Below are 18,792 nucleotides of genomic sequence, written 5' to 3'. Positions count from 1 at the left end.
CTCTATAAGAAATCATAAGTAAAGCAAGGATTTGACACGTCGAGGAGCGCACATTCGTGCACATCGCCAAGGTATCCCCGAGAAAATCTGAATCGTGACAAAGGAAAACGCAAAGAAAAAGAAAGCAAAGTCAGCGATAGCAAGACAAGCGTCCCAGCGAGACCAGCGGCGTGGCGTCATCTCATTCTAAGGGCCTATTTGTAAAACTTCTGCCAGTGGAAGATTCTTCTATTAGTTACAACTGCCACTAATAAATAATTTAAAATTTCACCAAAATTCTAAGAAATTATAATTATAAAATCCAGAAAATAAACTAAGAACTGAAAACTAAGTTTACCAGCTTCTCTAAATTCTTATGAGTATCTAAGAGCCTGTTGGGGGAGCTTCTAGCTGCTGCAACTTCTTCCAGAAGTAGAAGCTCCCCAAAACCGTTCAGCTTTTGGTCCAAATTTTAAGAAGCTGTAGTTGTATAATTCAGAAAATAATTTAAAAGCCAGAAGCTGAAAAACCTATTTTTTAAAATTTTTAAAAACTAGTTATTAAATTAGTTGTTTCTCAGTATTTTAAGCTCCCAACCAGTACCTTCGTTTCTTACACCGCATATCCCGTAAGTTAAGTCACCAACGACCCACCACCAGCCGAGGTCAACAGTCATCCTGACACCTGGGCCCCACCTGCCAGCGACCCCACACCTCCCCCCCAACATCGCATCGGCACCTGCCGCCGTTGCGCTGTTCTCATCAGCCGCCTCGTCGAAAGCAACAACAAAAGCCTCCCTCTCTCTCTCTCTCTCTCTTGCGGCTTCAGCGCGGCCAGCCGAGAGGGAAGAAGAATTTGGTACTCTTTGCCCTCGATCGAAGCTACCACCCATCCCACCTTGCCCTTCCTTCGCCGCCGATTCCGATCTGGGCCGCCGGCGACGGCGAAACACAGGCAAAGCAAAGATAAAGGTTCTTTTCTTGCAATCTTTCTCTTCTCCGTCGCTTGGCGGATAGTGGGTGGGATTGGATTGTTGTTCTTGGTCACGATTCACCTCGTATCCGCTTGTTTTCTTTTTGGTGGATTAATTCTTGGGAGATGTGTGTGGTGTGGGGGGAGCTGAGTAGCTGGGTGCCTGGGTGTATGATAAGGTTGAAGGAAAGGGGCTTCCGGTTTTCTTCATGGCGCACAGGGATTCGATGGATTTCCTTATACCTTATCTTTGTTTCCATGTACTCTCCTTGTTGATCTTTGTTTCCATGTACTCTCCTTGTTGTTTTCTGCACTGTTCTTGCACTGTTCATGATGGTGAACCCTCTCTGTCTGTAGTTGATTGTTACGAGTATATGGTAGCGATCAGACCGTCTCTTCTTCTAGTGTAAAGAAAAGAGTAAAATTCGTATTATTCTGAATTTAATCAGACTAGGTGAGTTGGTACTTTAGTTTGGTTCTGGCCCTTCATGCTGATTGCTTGATTGTGTCGGCTGCTGCTACAACTTGCACAATTTATATTATCATGCTGTTCTGAACCAGTTTGCCAACTTGTCCCATGCATGAGAGATGAGATGAGCCACAACTATTTGTTAATTTTGTTTCAGGTACAACTGTTGTTTGGTGCTTGTCCAGCTAGGACAGCCGAGTGAAGTGCCAGCATGGGTGGCATCCTTGGACGCCATGACACCATGAAGAGGAGCTCTCACGGCTCGAAGCTCGAGACGAAGATGGTGGAGTCCATGCAGCAGAGAGCGTCGCACGGGACTTCACTCAAGTCGTTCGATAGCATCATCATGAAGTTTCCGAAAATCGATGAGAGCTTGAGGAAATGCAAGATCATCTTCGAGCAATTCGGTGAGATTCGTCATGCTGTCTGCATGCCAATCATTGTCTAATTACCTGATTATCTCCTACTTTTGGATCTCACTGCTAGTGAGATTCAGTAGAGATCTTCTATACAATGGTGAAATAGTTTGAAAGGAAAACATAGGGACTGTCGGACCGATATATTCTATTTTCCTGTACACAATGAAATCCTTACCAGAAATAAATATGTAGTGTTGTTGTTGTTGTTTCATAAGGTTCTTGTCATGGACTGTTGAATTTCAATAATGATACATTATCAGCATGAGTTGTATTATATAAATGGTTATGTCGTCTTTCAAATATTTACTGATTTGTGCAAACAAACAGCTTCTCACTCATATATCAAAAACAACCTTTTTTGCTCCTCAGATGAAGATTCCAATGGCGAAATAGATAAACAAGAATTGAAGCATTGTTTCCAAAAGTTGGAAATTTCATTCACAGAGGAGGAGATAAATGACCTCTTTGAAGCTTGTGATATAAATGAAGACATGGGCATGAAGTTCAATGAGTTCATCGTCTTTCTGTGCCTCATTTATCTGCTCAACGAACCAGCTGTGTCAGAAGCAGTATCCTTTTCTTAATAAGCATTGCTGCAGAGCAATGTTGGGTTAGCATATAGGTTAGGTATTGCAAAAATGATACATTACTATTTACTGTTCTATTTTCTTCAATCTTTCATTACGATGTAAATCTGATTGGAGTAATGTTTATTAGATGGATAGGATACTTAGTAACTTTCTGTACCTGTATCCTATTTTAGATCTGTCTTAACTCATTTCTGCCAGGAGCTTCTCTGTTTCCTTGACATAATGCACAGAAGATTAAGATGGGATTAGGAAATCTTGAGGCAACTTTTGAGACCTTGGTTGATGCATTTGTTTTTTTGGATAAGAACAAAGATGGATATGTCAGTAAGGAAGAGATGGTTCAATCAATGAATGAGACTGCAACAGGGGAACGCTCTTCTGGGCGTATAGCCATGAAAAGATTTGGTAAGTCGCTTGTTCTCCAGCTCTCTGGTCTCTGAGTTTAGGGCGAAAACAATTAGTTGTATGCCCTTAGATGTACATGTTATGAATAAATTATATTTTTGTCCCACGTTTTTTATTTCTCTATAGTAATCTAAAAATTTCTAGATTGACAATTCCCATCAGTTTCAGAATTAAGTCCTAACATGTAACACTTTCTTTTTTTGCATGGCACCAGAGGAAATGGACTGGGACAAGAATGGAATGGTGACCTTCAAAGAATTTCTGTTTGCATTCACTCGCTGGGTTGGGATTGACGAAAATGAGGACGACAATGAATGAATTTCGTGAAGATAAGTTGTTCAATTATTAGGACCTGGCCAGCCTAAGGAGGTTATAAAGTTTGGTGGTAATGACAACTGGAGCATATGATGTTGATTAGTTGATCGTTGATATTGTGTATTATCTTATAGGATGATTCAACATGATCCTAGTAGAATATCTTAACATGCCTGAAGACTCCATGTATGCTTACAAATTTAAAGAGTTCCATGACAGATAGATCTGAACTTGTACAGTAATTCTAATGGTTGTACTTACCAATATCCTGGACTTGATGTGGAGAAATGCTATAATTCAGTTGCATGCTCAACGAAAATAAGATCATATCTTTATGTTCTTCTCACCTTACTACATTTCCAGACCTACATGAACTGTAAAGTGATGTGCACACTGCACATCTCTGATTGAATAAGTATAAGCTACAAACATGCACTGAACAGTAGATAACAACTAACAGTCATGGCTGGGTTTACAGCATTACAGCCTCACTAAGATCAACAGCTCTACTGAAGAGATAACTAGCAAGTCCTCTAAACATCACTGCCCTGCCCCTACACAGATGAAAAATCAATCATCACTGCCTGAACCATTGGTGAAGACATTTTCATCTGCATCCAGGCTCTCCAAAGAATCGAAGTGCACTGCGCTGGATGATAATAACACTGAGCTTTCCTGTCGGAAATCTGAACCTGAACTTGGCTCCGGAACTTTGAGAGGAGGGGGGAACTCATTGTTCCCACGATGATCAATGTCGCTGCTGACCCGGATCCTCTTGCTAGCCCTGGGGGGGCTCTCCAAAGGGGAGCCGGCACGGCAGCTGGAGTCCGGTGTCAAAGGCTCGCGGCAGTCGTCGTGCGAAGAAATGGTCTTGAACAAGCCGCTTCCAGCCTTGTCGCGGATTGGGGATTCGGAAGTCGGTACCGGGGTCGAGGGGTCGGTTTTGTTGGAATCCTGGTATGGCTCCCCTGGAGCTGGTCCCAGGGCGCCTAACTTGCCTGATTCACCCAGCACACCACTGAGCCGCTGCTGCTCCTCAATGATCTTCTGGAGGTACCTTCCTTGGGCTTCTATCCGGAGCTGTAGCTGCCTTTGCACCTGTAGACATGTTTTGAAAGAGCAGTAAGTTACATTCTCTGGAATTGGAAAGAGTAGCACCTGTAGACATGTTCTGCGTTATCAAATCTTGTTTGGCACTATCAGTGAAAACACCTGATGACTGAAATAATGCATAGATGAAACAAATCTAGTTACATTATTTTGAAGCAGTACAGTTGAGAAGTCAAACATAAACAGAAGATGTCACTGTATAGAATTGTTTTTAGTTACAGGAAAGAGCTTATATAATTTTTTAACAATATCCATGTACGAGGTTAGAAGCAGCGTGTCTGTAAGCAATTTAATAAAACTAGACTATCCGATCCAATAGAGAAAACAACACAATGTTAAAGGACACGTGTTATTTGACAGCATTAGCAGAAATGCAGAATTGAGATGAAGTACAAACATGAAGTCAGACATAAAGAAGGTGCCCGAAAGGCAACTTGCCTCTAATTGTTCATGTAGCCGCTTTTGCACCTCCATCTGCAACTTTAAAGCCTCCCCTATTTCCATTCCCCTTCATATATAAGTATGCTTTGTTAAGAACTCAACATCCTACTTTGGCTACTCGATCCTTAAACAAGATTTCTGGGAGTAAAGAATTGCTAAGTAGTATCTGATGGATGCATTTAAACTAGACAATGCAAAATTGAACTTTCTACTTCGAATACTACATCAATAAGTACAGATTTGTTGAACAATATTGAATGGATGCCTGGAAACAAGATAACGAAAAACAGAAAAAGTGCATATTGTATTTATGTTTCTTTAATGCAGCAGCATATCATTTCAGCTGTTCAATTTATTTGTGATATGCATGTAAACAAGCAACGTGATGCAGTTAGTTTCAACTTTAGAAGTTCTCATGCACATAGTGTGCATTGCTATCTGAAAATTCTGCACAACAGAAATATTTTCAATGCTCTATGCCCTAAATGGATAACCTATATTGCTACAGACCTATGGAGCTAGACGCTTTCCATTTGTATTGCTTAACCACAATGATCAGAAGAAGGAAAATTCAGAACAGTTTATCAGCATAAACAACAGGTTTATCATTAGAAAAAAGAAAATAATAATTGGTTGGCATGTACATGCAATGCTATGAAGTACAAAATGAGGCAACCTTAGAATTTATTTAGGGTGATGAATGCGAACGGAAGATGAACCAGGAAGTCCTCATGGTCACGTGTCATGGGGCTAATTCCTCATGGAGGTAATAGCTATGCTTTCTCACCATTACTGGACATACCTATGTGGTGCTGGGAGATCTAAACTCACAATTAGAATAATAATAGTTTGTGAATGAATACTTAAATTCAGTGTTGGAGAAGTAAAAGTTTATGCGACAGAGGATGACCATATAGGTATGTGTGGAGCGGCTCCACGTCAAATTGTACCAGACTGTTGTGCTAGTAGAATATGGCAATAGAATTAGATTTTTTTTATTTTTCTTAAGAGGAACCCATCAAATCCCATGGACACAAACAGCTAAGTGAATGGAAAAGATAGTGGAAGTTCACAACTACTAGAAGAGCACATAGGCTCCAGATACATACCAACATGCATTTTTTTTTGAAGGAAGGAGAAATAACTTACGAGGAGCTTTCAATGTCAGCAAGCAAATCTCCGAGATCTTTCTTGTCAGACTTGGCACCTACACAAATTAAATCCTTATTTCTTAACTTGAAAATTGTAACATCTATATCAAACTCTTATGTTCCACAACAGCAATTACGTACCATCAGCTGTGGGATCTGGAATGTATTTAGCAAGCCGATATTTCTGAAGAAACAAGCAATTCAATCAGTAAAGTCTAGAACATAAGCTGGAGAATAGACTATATGCAGGTATTGAGAATCTCAAGCTCAATTACTTGCAGATGGCTTTTGACATGATAGATGGTCAACCCTTGAACACCCATTATTCTAAGAATTCCCTTCGGAGTTGCCCCTGAAATAAGAATTGAAAGATAGTCCGTTAGCATAAATGTATTTAGCATCACAGGGTTTGTGAACAAAAAACTTAATGGAGAGCAAGCACAGGATTTTTTGTACTAGGAGAAAAGTAATTAAGCAGGCATAGTAACTTACTGTCGGGTCCACCAAGCTGTGTTACAGCATCCACAAAACGATCATGGAGGTCATCAGTCCACCGTAAGCGCTGTCTGGCGGCAAAGTTGCTGTTTGAGCTGTTCCCACCACTATTAGATACTACATTGTTGTTAATACGTTCAATTTGTTGATTGTGGGAAACTGGATCGTTGTGAGCTAGTACAATGCTTGAGAAGGGCTTTGGTTCATACATTTGGCATCCTCTGCACAAGACATATATAAACTGAATTACCATGCTGTGAAATAAGGTAAGAAGATCAAATACTCATCTTCACAAAACATTAAAACAATATTCCACCATAGCACAAAAAAGTGGTATAAGGAGCCATATGAAGTGAAAATAGGAACTAATGTTTTCGATTTCCTTAGCATGTGCCATGTCTGTGCTTGAATGGTAAGTGTAATGAACTTTTACTACTGGTGAAGCCTTTCTCCAGCATATAATGCACACACAAGATAGTTCTGCACTGGCAATGGCAGACTAAAATATAAAATGAATGTATGCCTGCAGGTTGAGATAAAGTCATATTGGTGAAATAATTGTGGCAGCTGTTGTATGGAATGGTGCCAAACTTCTACCAAACAGGATATCTGCATTTTGTCTCTTTACATAAGGACCATAATTTTTTTTTTCTCGAACGCGCAGGAGAGTTGTGCAACAAGACACCATATGCTAGTATGTTCCTAACACTTATCCTTGTGGTTGTTAGAACCAAAGCTTCAACAATTATGTTGCCACTTAAGTTTATGGGATTCAATAACAGTCCACAGTAATACCTTTGCCACTTCAAAGCAATGCTTCTTTGCACTAGTCAGAGATTTATACTACATCAAATGCCTCCATCAATTGACAGCAGAATTTGTGGGGAATAAGGACGTCCCAAGCACACAAACTAGCAGAGTATTAACAAGGGCAATATAAGTTCTCTAACAAAACTAGGGATAACCATACACACTCCAAATCAAAGAAACAGCATTACATTTTTCCTAAGAATGATTAAGCAGATGCGGAGTTGGAGTCGAATCTATCCTGGAAAAAATGAACAGCTGCCAAAACCTACTTATCACACAATACAATCAACACGATATATGAGAAACTCAACCCTATTTGCACACTCACATCTAGCTTTCCTCGAGCCTCTCAAAAATCGCCGAAGTAAACATAAATGTAACGAGCATTTCCCCAAATGGCGCTCTCTTCTGCAGCAATAACAAAGGATTTCCCCTACAAAATCCAGCAAGCAGTTTCACCCGAAGCAATTCGCAAGCAAAGTCTATAACCCGGAGAACCTAAACTGACCCCAAGAACCAACGAATCCCCAACTAAATTCGCCAAGAACCCAGCAGCAATGGACAGGACCACGCACCCAGATCAGGAGCTCCCGAGATTCAGAGCTCGAGCGGAGGCCGAATCGGGGTGAACAGCGAGTGATTCCCGCGGATTGGGAGATCTCCACCACCTCCTCTTTGCTGGGAGGAGGAGAGATTTCCGATGGGCTTAGGTTTCTTTCCTTCCTTTTTCGTGTCTTCCAGCTTTGGATTCGTCAGTTATTTTGGGTTCAGGACAAGTGAAGAGCCAACACCCGTGTGAGTCAGTCAGATTGGGGGTTGGACACGTGGCGTCATCTGCTTGGCCTGGAGTTACTTTGGACGGTGTATGATTGCATCAGAGATGAGCCAAAGGCCTTTATTTGGACAGAGATTCCCAAAAACAGATGGTAAGCAGAGTCAGTGAGAATTTGTTTTTTTTAACAAAAAAAGAAAAAAAAAGATGAAAGAACCTAGATTGTCCGCAGAGCTCGATATTTCAGAGCCTCATCAGTTGGCCTAATAAGCCAAAATTTGAATTTTTTAATTCGATTTTAAATTTGATTTTAAGATATTTTTAACATAATCCTTTTAGAGTTGGCTTTCAAGTCGCTACGAACAAATATATAAAAGTTTTACCTACAAAATAATTTTTATTCTCTAAAACTTTTTTGGCTTATTAGAAAATATGAGTAACCGTAAGGCTCTGAAAGAAGCTTTACTGCTAAAGCTTCTCCAAACACGGCCATGTTTGCGGACCTGATTCATGTAGAAAATTGGCTCAAGCCTGACTTTGCCACCCACGTTTGTTATGAAAATAGATGCACAACGGAGACACGAATTTAACGTGAAAAACCCTTGCGGAAAAAAACCACAGGCGCCGACCGGCAATGATCACTATAGAGAAATGGGATACAAACGCAAGGGATATATTGGGCTGTCGCACCCTCCCCGTGCGGCTTACAAGGGATATACTAATAGGAAACTAATCCTATAAAGTAGAGTCTTATTAGATAACTAATCCGAATATACTGTAGGCCCAAAATTCGGATCACATATTTAACAACGTTTTTGCCGTAAACTCGTGCCAAAACCACGACATAAAACTGAATATCACACTTGTGATCTTGTACTATTTAAAGCTATGATTGTGCCGTTAAACCAAACAACTGTAGTTACAATAAGCAAAATCACGTACAATTCAACCAAGTTGAGAAAGTTCAGCATGGATTTTGCCATTTTGGACACCACAGTCCAGGAAGACCATCACCCAGGCTACAACAATTTCAGTAACACAAAGGCTACACCAAAATCCAGTAACATACATCGGGATAAAAGCCAACATTTTAGTTGCGCATTCATAGTTGGTGCAGACGCTAAGAGTGTTAATTTTTGTTACGAAAAATAATTTTAAAAAAAGGAGGAAGATCACACTGATGTAGCCAGAAGTCTCTACTGGTTGAGAGCAATCCACTCCAGCTCCAGGTCCACCTCTCCGCACTCCACATTCTGCAGCCTCAGGGAGACCTCCTGCTTCACCCTGCCGCCGACGACGCTCACCGCGCTGTCCCTGGCGAGCGCATTGTCGCGCGACATGAGCCACCGGCCGATCTGCATGTCCGACAGCAGCCCGGGGTCACCGAACGCCATAGCGGCGGTGATCATCGGCTGCAGGTCCACCTCGGCCTCCCCCATGATGTCGTCCCTCGATAGCACGTCATGATCATACACTTGCTGGTCATTGTCAATGGAAGAGCATGTAAAGATTGTGGCGAGATTAATATGCCGTTGTCGGTGTAACAATTGCGAGTTTTCTGAAAGTTTTATGGTTCTGAAGCTGGTGATATGGAGTGGGGATGACTTACAAGTTTCAGAGGTCCGTATTTCTGAGGAACCGACAGTGTAAGCACCTCGTTCCAAACCGGGTTCAGATTGCTTTTGATTACTTTAGTCTTTGCTTTCTGCACATAAGTAATTCAGTTATCAACCCTGAAAGGAATATAGGTGACATTACTCCATTTGGTGAAAGGCATACCTGTTGTCCAAGGGTCAGCACAACGTAAGGATCGCTGCTTAGAATGTCTCTCACAGCTAGTTTAGTCCCTCTGATCACTTTAACCTTTATTATTCCAATGAACTCAACCATACCAGCCTGCAAAACACATGGATGAAAATGTATTTGAAATGCTAATCATATTGTATTTGAGAGTGTTGTGCAACCAAGTTAGTAATTATGGGATGGCGTTACCTCACTCTTGAAGCTGTAAGAATTAGAAGCATTGCCAATATCTTTTCTAGAGTCCATGGCCTGTAAAGAGCTCTTGTTAGAAACTATCCTCAGGCTTGGCTTCAGAAATTCTTGCAACTCATACTTTGACCTGAGATATTACAAAACTAACTTTGTTCAATGTTTACTCCGCTATGGAAGTCATCAACTTAAGCTATTTAAATTTAATTGTATGAGACAGCCTTATACAGATAAAATTACTTATTTTAAAGGGAAACACTACTGGCTTGCCCCAGTAATTAAATTTTATAAACCATCAAAAAAAAGTATGAGTGATAAAATTACTTCAAGTGATTAGGAAAAAAAAAAGCTTCGCACATTTCAAATTGAATGACTAGCTAGATATATGTTGTTGAAAACTAAACCTAGCAACTCATGGGTACAATCAACAAAAATGGCTGATGTGTATTTCATAAATGCACCTGATGAAATCTGCTCTCTCTTCCTGGCTAGAATCGGGATGTGGCTTGTGATAGCCTCCTGGAAGAAATGCCTCATAGATTGCATTGGCGTAAGAGTTTCCACCGACTTCTAGCATGGAGTTAATCTCATCATCAGTCCACTCATCTAGAGTGACTGATAGAACCTGTGTCAAGTGGATATTGATTTCAACCAGAAAATTCATTTAAGCTTGTATTGCCTCTAGCAATATTGAAAAATGTTACACATTTCCTCGTATCATTTTGCAGTTTAAACTAACCAGCCCATGGTTGTTCTAAATCTTACTAAAATATGGATATCATTGTTATCATATCATGGATTCATCAAGAAGGTCAAATAACTTTTTTTTTCTAGTTGCAGCGAGTGAAACCTTTGAAATATGCGTCCCCAGACTTCTGTGAATTCCAGAACATTTTAGGCATATGAAAACTCCTATATTAGCTGATCTGTATAGGAAAAAACACATAGTTAATTTAAAAGGAGTAAACAAACCATGTTGCTCACAGAAGATAAAACACTCACGCCCATTTGGGATCAGGTGAGCTGCAGTCAGCACATATTCGGTTTTCACTCTTGTGCAGCAGCTCCTTGAGCTTTCTCATCTTATCTGCACGAAAGCACTGAAACTTGAGCCCATCATACAACACAACACAATCGATATGAACAGAACTGCTGGCTTGAGTACCAGATACAAAATCAAAATTTTCTTCTTTTTTTTTAGGGTTTCTGATGAACAGCAGTTACTAACTCACATATATGAGGACATATCCGGTGAAAACGAGCCAAGTATTGGAGACTCGTGAAAATCATACATAAAAGTTTTGTAAATTCATAAAAAAAATACTAAAGAGAGGTGTAAATATAAAATACATTCTCACCAAATCTCAAGTTCAAACTCAACTTCATTTAGGAGTAACAAAAAAGACAAATTTCAGGTGAATAGTAACATGACACTATTCACCCCAAATTTGTATTTTTTTATTTCTCTTAAACAAAGTTGAGTTTGGATTTGAGATTTGGTGATAATGTATTTCATACCTGTACCTATCTCTAGTAATTTTTTCATGAATTTACAAAACTTTTAGGTATAATTTTCACAAGTTTCCAACACTAAGCTCGTTTTCACCATATATGTCCTCCACATATATACTCCCTCCTTTTCAAATTAGTGGTCGTACTAGCTTTTCCCTAAGTCAAACATTTGTATCTTTGACTATAAACATCTAGAATTATACAGTTTAACATCATAAGATAAATGTTAGTACGGTTTTAGGTTCATCACGAGAAATACTTTCATAATATATAATGCACATGTCCCTCAAATGCAAGTATGCAGCCGCGCTCAAGTAGCAAGAGCACACGCGTTGCGATAAAAATGAAAAAAAAAAGCGGAAGAGGAAATGACAAAGTCTCAAGCTCAGCACTACCTCTGCTGGTACTCATTTCAGCAGCTGCCACCAAACACTCCCCTCCAGGTGCGCCTCAACGCTGCTAAGAATAGGCAAATTTTAACGACAATGGTCAAGAACAGCATATCACTTTCTTCCCAAAATTACGGCATCAATGCAGTAATAGTAGAGAAAAGAGAGAGAGAGAGAGAAGGAAATTTGCCCCTTGGGGGATCGAGCAACCCTCATCTAAGTCATCTTCTTCCACCGGGTAGAAATAGATCGACCAGTCCACCGAACAGAAAGGATTGAGAGCGAACAAACCACAGATATTCACAGAAACCACTAAGCTAGCATCGCGGATTCGCAGTGAAATGAAGAAATCAAGAACCTGCCTCCTTCGAAACGAAAATCAGCTTGAAAAATCCCAAGAAGCTTCGAAATCAGGAGGCGAACCGAAGCGCCGGCGCTAGGAGAAGAAGAGGAGAGATCGCCAGATGGGGTCTCGATTCCTGGAGCAAGCAGCAAAGACTGCAAGCGAGGGAGAAATGATTGGATTGGATTCTTGCGAGGCTCTTGGCTTGGATCTCTAGAGCTTTCTTTTTGCTCTGTTGCTTCTGGTCAGAGCTAGGAGAATCATAGGTAGGAGGGAGACCTGGGACCCACCTGTCAGTGACATGGAGCTCTCGTACACGTAGGAGATCTGGTAGGAATTGGAATATTCCTGATCAAGCTAACATGGAAATGGGAAGGGATTAAGGGAATGATCAGATGAAAGGTTGACATTGCATTTTTTTTTCCCGGATACACAATACACTTTGGTTCATGTGCTCCTATTTCAGTTACATTTTTGAAAAAAAAGAGAAAAGTTTGCAGTCCTTTTATGTGAAAAACTTGAATGTATCTGTGCCTATTTTTTGTGTAATAAAATAAAATTATTTATAAGCAGCAATCAACATTTTGGATGTTAGCATCAACCTAAGACAAATATAATAACTATATGAAAAATTCTCAACCTGATATTTGCTGTTTATTAAACCGATGACTGAAATTTATGTCCTAATCAAAACCTCCTAGCTACTTCTCTCAGTGTTCTTGCTAACTAAAGCCTAATCTGAGACACCAAAAAAAAGAAAAAAGAACCAAAAAATAATAATAAATCCAAGCTCCAGGCCTCCAGCCATGGCGCATGGGCATGGCGTCCCCCTGATGATCAACTCTCCTGCGTCTTGACGACGATGGGGCTCCGCACCTGGTGGTTCCCGTCCGACCAGACGATGGCGCCGAACGCGTAGTTCGCCGCCGGCGCGGGGTCCCTCACGGCGAACTTCACCCAGAACGTCCTCACCTCGCCGGTGCTCTCGAACGTCAGCGTCGTCGGCGTCACCGTCACCTGCACCCCCTCGGGCTCCCTCACGACGGCGGCCGTGTACGTCGCCGGCGGGCCGACGTTCCTCACCCTCCGCCGCGCCGTCGCCGGCGGGCCCGCCGGCGCCAGGTCGAACGCGGTGATGGACGGGTAGTTGAAGTCGAGCGGGTCGAGCGGGTCGTCGGGGCACCGGAACGGCGCGCCGTTGAAGAGCGCCAGCGCCGTCGCGTTGTAGCCGATGGTGCAGAGGAAGCTCAGGTGGTCGTCGACGGTCAGGTCGTACACCAGGCCCGGGTCCATCGCGCGGTGCGGGAACACGTGCCCAGCGCCGCAGCTGAACGGCGTCGCCGGCGACATCGACGAGTTCATGATCGGCCTCATGTCGTTGCCCAGCTCCGTCGCTGCCCATGACAAACGGCTCGTCAGCTAGCTTAATAAATACTTCCTCCGTCCCAAAATAAGTGCAGCCATAAGTTTCCGCGCTTAACTTTGATCGTCCGTCTTATTTGAAATTTTTTTATAATTAGCATTTTTGTTGTTATAAGATGATAAAACATGAATAGTACTTTACTCGTGACTTATGTTTTTAATATTTTTTAAAAAAATTTCAAACAAGACGAATGGTCAAAATTAGGCACGGAAAACTATGGTTGCACTTATTTTGGGACGGAGGGAGTAGAGATTTAGTCCGGTCATATCGGTACCTCGCGATACCAAATCGTTTTCGATCGTTGAATCTAGATAGGCAGGATGGACATTGTTAGATCTAATGGTCGGAAACGATTTGATACCGTGAGGTACCGGTACCTTGAGGTACTTTTTGTTGGATCGGAGCAAATCTCTAATAAATAATGATGAGTTCGTCGTCTCCGGCGCGCGGCGTCGTGAGGAGAGAATTTCTCACCGGTGGTCATGATGGCGGACTTGATGGCGGCGGGGCTCCAGTCCGGATGGAGCGTCTTGATCAGGCCGGCGACGCCGGACACTTGCGGGCACGACATGGACGTGCCGCTCTGGGCGTTGAATGCCACCCGCCGCTGGTCGTACGGCAAGCCCGTCGGCCCCGCCGCGCCGCTCCACGCCGCGATCACGCTCACCCCCGGCGCCGTCACGTCAGGCTGCATCCACGCATACAAAAAGATTTACCTCGTGTGCGCGCGGCGCGACGTCGAGCTCTCGCCATGAAAAGTTTCTCACCTTTAGGATCTCAGGGTTGACGGTGTTCGGCCCCTGCGACGAGAAGGCCGCCATCACCGGCGCCGGCTTAACGCCGACCACCGTCTTCGCCCTCGTGATGAAGGCTTTAGCGCCCCTTCATTTTCACAAACACCTTCCGCTCAGCTCGAACAAATCAAGAACTCGACTCGTAAATTTGATCTTTGGAAAGAAACGGTGTTGTTTGATTACTTGGTGGAGTTGATGTAGGCCAGGAGCGCGTGGCCGTCGGCATGGTTGATGTGCACCGCCGGGAGGACGTGCGCGTCGGCGATGACGTCGTTCCCGGAGGCCTCGTCGTTGACGAGGATCATTGCGGCGCCGCCGGCGCGGCTGACCTCCTCGCCCTTCTCCACCCTCGGGTTGCCTCCTCGCATGCACACCACGATCTTCCCCATCACCTTCTTGCCGTCCAGTGCTCCCAGCTCGCAGAGCAGGCTGTGACATTGGCATCCATCCACAGAGATGGTTAGTGTTCGACGCCGGCGTCGGCGGCGGCGGCGGCGGCGGCGGCGAGAGTTGATCGGTGTGTGTGTGTGTGTGTTTTGCTTACGCGTCGGCGGGCGGGTAGCCGGGAACGGCGGCGTTGGCGGCGCTGATCATGGTGTAGAAGGTCTTCCCGCGCAGCCATGTCGGGGAGAGGCTCTGGCCTTCCACCCGGTTGCGGTTGAAGACGAGGTGCGCCGGGAACGCCCTGTCCATGGTGCTCGCGGCGACGGTGAGGATCCATGGCGCGACGTTGGTGACGGTGCCAGGGTCGGGGCCGAAGTTGCTGGCGGAGCAGACGACGGTGATGCCGGCCTTGACGGCGTGGAGGGCGCCGATGGCGATGGCGTCCTCGAGGTAGTCGTTGGGGTCGGCGCCGACGGAGGCGGAGATGACGTGCACGCCGTCGGCGATGGCGGCCTCGAAGGCGGCGAGGATGTCGGAGTCGTAGCACGCGTCGCTGCCGTTGAAGGGAGGGTAGCAGACGCGGTACGCCGCCACGCGCGCCCGCGGCGACCCGCCCCTCGCCGTGCCGCCGCCGAGGCCGAACGCCTCGGCGCCGCGCACGGCCGACCCGCCGGCGGTGGCCAGCGTGTGCGTGCCGTGGCCGTTGGCGTCCCGCGGCGTCTTGTGCGTGTCGTTCAGCGGGACGCCGATCACCTTCGCGTAGCCATTGTTGAAGTAGCGAGCGCCGATGAGCTTGCTGCACACACACGCACGCACACGAAAAATGAATCAAATATATATCCTTTGGAGAAAATTCATATATGCCTACATTTTGTTAAATTTTTTCAAAATTATTTTTACTCTGTTTTTTTCGCCACCGAAAGTGTACATCGGTGGAAAAATAGGAATAAAAACTCCGGAAATTCAACCCTTTTTCTTGAAGAAAAAATCCACTAAATTTATTGCGACAGTTACATTTTTGAATAGTTTTTTTTACCAAAATTGAAAGAAATATAAAGAAAATTCATACTTGGGAGTAGATTTGTAACATAAAATTACCTGTTGCACTTAAACGTTTTGTCGTGTTCATTCCGGCAAGCTCCTTTCCAATAATTTGGGATCGGACCAAGCTCACGGTCATTAAAGCTCAGCGATTCAGGCCACACGCCTGAATGTCAAACACAAAATCAGACGGAATTAGATTTAAAAAATGACCATGTTACACAGTATATGTAACTTTCCCATTCGAAAATCAAATGCACTTAAGGACGTTTTCGAAAATGCTTATCATCAGACGTCCGAGGAAGGAGGAAAAATCGGACACCTCAACCCAACGGAGTAGTAGTAGCGCAGGTGCATTACAAGTGCATGCAGCCAATGGAGCGTGCATGCAAGTTACATGGATTCAAAATTTAAATGATCTTTTCTATTAAACTATTTATTAGAATTATGAACTAATTATACCATTGGATTTGTTATAATTAACTCTTTATAACAAAGATCTCACATGATAATAATCCGATGATTTTTATCACATAATATTATTCTATTGTTTCAATAAGTATTTACTCATGTTTCACTAATTCAGATATAATGTTGCATGTGGTCTTTTTATATGCTTTAGTAAATATATTTTGTGTTTCAAAAAAAATACAACTTGACGCTTAAAGAGGGATATAAAATTTTAACAAAATAAAGTATTTGCAAATATTTTGCATCATATATATATTTTTATGTTTCCCTAGGTAGGACCTAGTGTTTCCTGTAATGGTGGTTATTGTTGTAGCCAGTAATTTTTATATAGTTATTGTTGCACGTGATCTATTTATATGTTTCAATAAATAATTTTTTTTAGCTTTCAAAAATTGCAAGTTAACGTTTCAAGAATGATATAAAATTTTAACAAATCAATATTTGCTAATATATTGCATCATTTTTTTTATGTTTCAGTAGTTGGGACCTAATGTTTAATGTGACGGTGGTTATTGTTGCATTTAGTAATTTTTATAAGTTACATCGCTCTGAAACATTTTTTAAAGTGGGTTGAGTTATCGGTACAAGTGATAAAATAATTTTATGGTGCAACAAAAGGTTGATTTTTCTAAAAACACATATAAAATGTTGCATGGGCATTATTTTGATGTTTCAATAAATATTTTTTCTGATGTTTTACTAGTTTATTCATGAATGTTGCATGTGGTACTATTGGATGTTTTAGTAAGTATTTTCTAATGTTTCACTAATTCATTTATAAATGTTGCACGTTTTGCATGGGATGTTGTAGTGAATATTTTCTACTGTTTCAATAATTATAACTCGTTGTTTCACGTATAATATATAAATGTTTCAATTAGTAATATAATCATATTTACAAATTTTATCAGAAATATAGCCAAGTGAGATCTTATTGTAAAGATTTAATTGTAACGAACACAATGATGAAATCGGATGATAGATCGGCTAAGTAATTTAGAAGGAAAAATAGTTTAAAGATTTATTGGTAGAGAAGATAAAAGAGAGAGACTACATGTATGCATGTACTAGAGAAGGTTATAGGCTTGCAGCATAGCAGCTTAACTACGATGGTTTTTTTTTTGCATGCATCAGATATGTGGATGAACAACGTCCGATCTTTTGCTAAATATCGAACGTCCGATGTGTAGCAGCCACCGGATGTTTGATCAGTGTATAGTTTACCTAAATATCGAACGTTCGATGTGTAGCAGCCACCGGATGTTTGATCAGTGTATAGTTTACCTGAGTCGAGGTTGCCGATGATGATGTTCTGGCCATACCTGGCGGCCTCCCATGGCGACCACGGCGGGACGCTTCCGTCGGGCCTCTCGAGGCCCAAGAACTGCCACGACCGCGTGGTGTGCATCCGCCGCCCCCTGTCCGGGAACACCGACACCACGCCGGGCCGCTCCGCCACCGCCGCCGCCTCCTCCGCCTCCAGCCTCGCCGCAAAGCCGTTGATGTTCTTCGTGTACAAGTAGAAGATGGCGTCACGTGCCTTCTCCCTGCTGCATTTTTGCGCACGCGCGCGTGTCGTTCGACCAAATGCGTCTCGAGAAATCATGCAAAAGAGCGAATCTGGAGATCAATGGAGTTGGGAGAGGTTGCGCTTACTCTCCGAGGACGGAGCCGAGGAGGTCGTAGTGCGACTCCGCGGCCGTGCGGTGCGCCTCCTCCGGCGAGATGACGCCGCCGTCGTCGCCATGGGAGTGGCGGCCGCCGAGGTAGACGATGTAGGACGGCTTCGTGGCGGCGAGGGCGGGAGCAACGATGAAGACGAAGACGACGAGGAGTTCGAGGCGCGTGGACATGGATCGAGCCGACATCGCCGTGGTGATCACCATGGCGATCGAGATCACGGGAGAGGAGAAGAGAAGAGAGGGTGAAGTAGAGTGTGGTGCAGCTTGTGGTTTTGGGCTATAAAGGAGAGGAGACGAGTAGACGAGAGGTGGTGGTGGCGAGGTGAGAGGCTGGACTGTGTCTTACTTTGGCTCTGTGTAGGCGGTTTTGGCTTTGCGATGGAGAAAGCTTCACATGGCCGCGATCTGCACTGTGCATGTGCATGAATGTACCCTTTGACTCCATGTAACTATATGTTTTTTTTAAGATAATAGAATAAAATATCTCAGCATTTACTCAAACGAGTTATAACCAATTATTACATAGTTCACACAATAGCAAACTCACACAACGAGTCTAGAACCACAGAATGAAAATTTTAAACAAGCACGAACTAATAGACACCAACACAAGATAAAGATCCCACAACTATTGAATTCTATTTGAGAACCTCCAGCTGCATAATCGTTGGCTCAAGTTTACGACATGCATCATTAATTAGGTTAATATCTTCTTCATACCTTTTGTAATTGAGCCCAACACTAGAGCCAATACGTTGCCCTGAAAAGTACCTTCAATAAGATTTTGATGGTGATTTACCAAAAACCATGTTATTCCTACTAAGTCAAAGAGC

The 18,792-nt window shown here is 43.0% G+C and overlaps 4 protein-coding genes across 12 annotated transcripts; 1 reads left to right on the top strand and 3 right to left on the bottom strand.

Moving 5' to 3' along the window:
- Positions 1-797: 797 nt before the first annotated feature.
- On the top strand, positions 798-3,495 carry LOC4341500 (probable calcium-binding protein CML21). The gene is made up of 5 exons (XM_015788540.3): positions 798-950; positions 1,578-1,827; positions 2,209-2,408; positions 2,660-2,834; positions 3,049-3,495. Exons 2-5 carry the CDS (start codon positions 1,632-1,634, stop codon positions 3,150-3,152), a joined length of 675 nt encoding a protein of 224 aa, XP_015644026.1. The 5' UTR covers positions 798-950; positions 1,578-1,631; the 3' UTR covers positions 3,153-3,495.
- LOC4341499 (myb family transcription factor PHL7) lies at positions 3,430-7,907 on the bottom strand. 3 transcript variants are annotated; one of them, XM_015788539.3, is made up of 8 exons: positions 7,732-7,907; positions 7,485-7,589; positions 6,344-6,567; positions 6,127-6,203; positions 5,993-6,035; positions 5,850-5,907; positions 4,698-4,767; positions 3,430-4,247 (listed from the first exon to the last, which is right to left on the bottom strand). In XM_015788539.3, exons 3-8 carry the CDS (start codon positions 6,555-6,557, stop codon positions 3,720-3,722), a joined length of 990 nt encoding a protein of 329 aa, XP_015644025.1. In that variant the 5' UTR covers positions 6,558-6,567; positions 7,485-7,589; positions 7,732-7,907; the 3' UTR covers positions 3,430-3,719. The 3 variants fall into 3 exon arrangements, with proteins under 3 accessions (XP_015644025.1, XP_025881863.1, XP_015644024.1); XM_026026078.2 differs by lacking the exon at positions 7,485-7,589 and adding an exon at positions 7,142-7,257; XM_015788538.3 differs by lacking the exon at positions 7,485-7,589.
- An 866-nt stretch (positions 7,908-8,773) lies between these two features.
- On the bottom strand, positions 8,774-12,398 carry LOC9271389 (ADP-ribosylation factor GTPase-activating protein AGD12). Of its 6 annotated transcripts, none has more exons than XM_066311675.1 (9): positions 12,180-12,398; positions 11,828-11,891; positions 10,923-11,007; positions 10,771-10,846; positions 10,382-10,545; positions 9,921-10,050; positions 9,708-9,824; positions 9,538-9,633; positions 8,774-9,406 (listed from the first exon to the last, which is right to left on the bottom strand). In XM_066311675.1, exons 2-9 carry the CDS (start codon positions 11,841-11,843, stop codon positions 9,125-9,127), a joined length of 966 nt encoding a protein of 321 aa, XP_066167772.1. In that variant the 5' UTR covers positions 11,844-11,891; positions 12,180-12,398; the 3' UTR covers positions 8,774-9,124. The 6 variants fall into 6 exon arrangements, with proteins under 6 accessions (XP_066167772.1, XP_015641017.1, XP_015641016.1 ...); XM_015785531.3 differs by having other exon boundaries at positions 11,828-11,888; XM_015785530.3 differs by having other exon boundaries at positions 12,184-12,398.
- A 280-nt stretch (positions 12,399-12,678) lies between these two features.
- On the bottom strand, positions 12,679-18,234 carry LOC4341498 (subtilisin-like protease SBT5.3). 2 transcript variants are annotated; one of them, XM_015785526.3, is made up of 8 exons: positions 17,934-18,234; positions 17,562-17,827; positions 15,864-15,972; positions 14,926-15,561; positions 14,565-14,810; positions 14,355-14,469; positions 14,062-14,275; positions 12,679-13,558 (listed from the first exon to the last, which is right to left on the bottom strand). In XM_015785526.3, the coding sequence occupies exons 1-8, from the start codon at positions 18,161-18,163 to the stop codon at positions 13,002-13,004; spliced, it is 2,373 nt and encodes a 790-aa protein (XP_015641012.1). In that variant the 5' UTR covers positions 18,164-18,234; the 3' UTR covers positions 12,679-13,001. The 2 variants fall into 2 exon arrangements, with proteins under 2 accessions (XP_015641012.1, XP_015641013.1); XM_015785527.3 differs by having other exon boundaries at positions 17,562-17,824.
- Positions 18,235-18,792: the final 558 nt, after the last annotated feature.

The sequence above is a fragment of the Oryza sativa genome, chromosome 6, assembly GCF_034140825.1.
Source record: "Oryza sativa Japonica Group chromosome 6, ASM3414082v1".
Lineage (NCBI taxonomy): Eukaryota > Viridiplantae > Streptophyta > Magnoliopsida > Poales > Poaceae > Oryza > Oryza sativa.
Note: the sequence above shows the minus strand (reverse complement) of the source record. Positions and strands in the feature narration are given on the sequence as shown.

Bases quoted from the DNA above. Each gene is read 5' to 3' on its own strand.
- LOC4341500 (XM_015788540.3), top strand. From the start codon at position 1,632: ATGGGTGGCATCCTTGGACGCCATGACACCATGAAGAGGAGCTCTCAC. The intron at 1,828-2,208 runs GTGAGATTCGTC...TTTGCTCCTCAG, and splicing joins GATCATCTTCGAGCAATTCG to ATGAAGATTCCAATGGCGAA. The intron at 2,409-2,659 runs GTATCCTTTTCT...CATAATGCACAG, and splicing joins AACCAGCTGTGTCAGAAGCA to AAGATTAAGATGGGATTAGG.
- LOC9271389 (XM_015785529.3), bottom strand. The intron at 10,847-10,922 runs GTGAGTGTTTTA...TTTCCTATACAG, and splicing joins TCACCTGATCCCAAATGGGC to ATCAGCTAATATAGGAGTTT. The intron at 9,407-9,537 runs GTAAGTCATCCC...GACAATGACCAG, and splicing joins AATACGGACCTCTGAAACTT to CAAGTGTATGATCATGACGT.
- LOC4341499 (XM_015788539.3), bottom strand. From the start codon at position 6,557: ATGTATGAACCAAAGCCCTTCTCAAGCATTGTACTAGCTCACAACGAT. The intron at 6,036-6,126 runs GTAATTGAGCTT...TTGTTTCTTCAG, and splicing joins ATGTCAAAAGCCATCTGCAA to AAATATCGGCTTGCTAAATA. The intron at 4,248-4,697 runs GCAAGTTGCCTT...ACATGTCTACAG, and splicing joins GGCTACATGAACAATTAGAG to GTGCAAAGGCAGCTACAGCT.
- LOC4341498 (XM_015785526.3), bottom strand. From the start codon at position 18,163: ATGGTGATCACCACGGCGATGTCGGCTCGATCCATGTCCACGCGCCTC. The intron at 15,562-15,863 runs GTAATTTTATGT...GTGTGTGTGCAG, and splicing joins AAAACGTTTAAGTGCAACAG to CAAGCTCATCGGCGCTCGCT. The intron at 14,811-14,925 runs GTAAGCAAAACA...CCAATGTCACAG, and splicing joins GGCTACCCGCCCGCCGACGC to CCTGCTCTGCGAGCTGGGAG.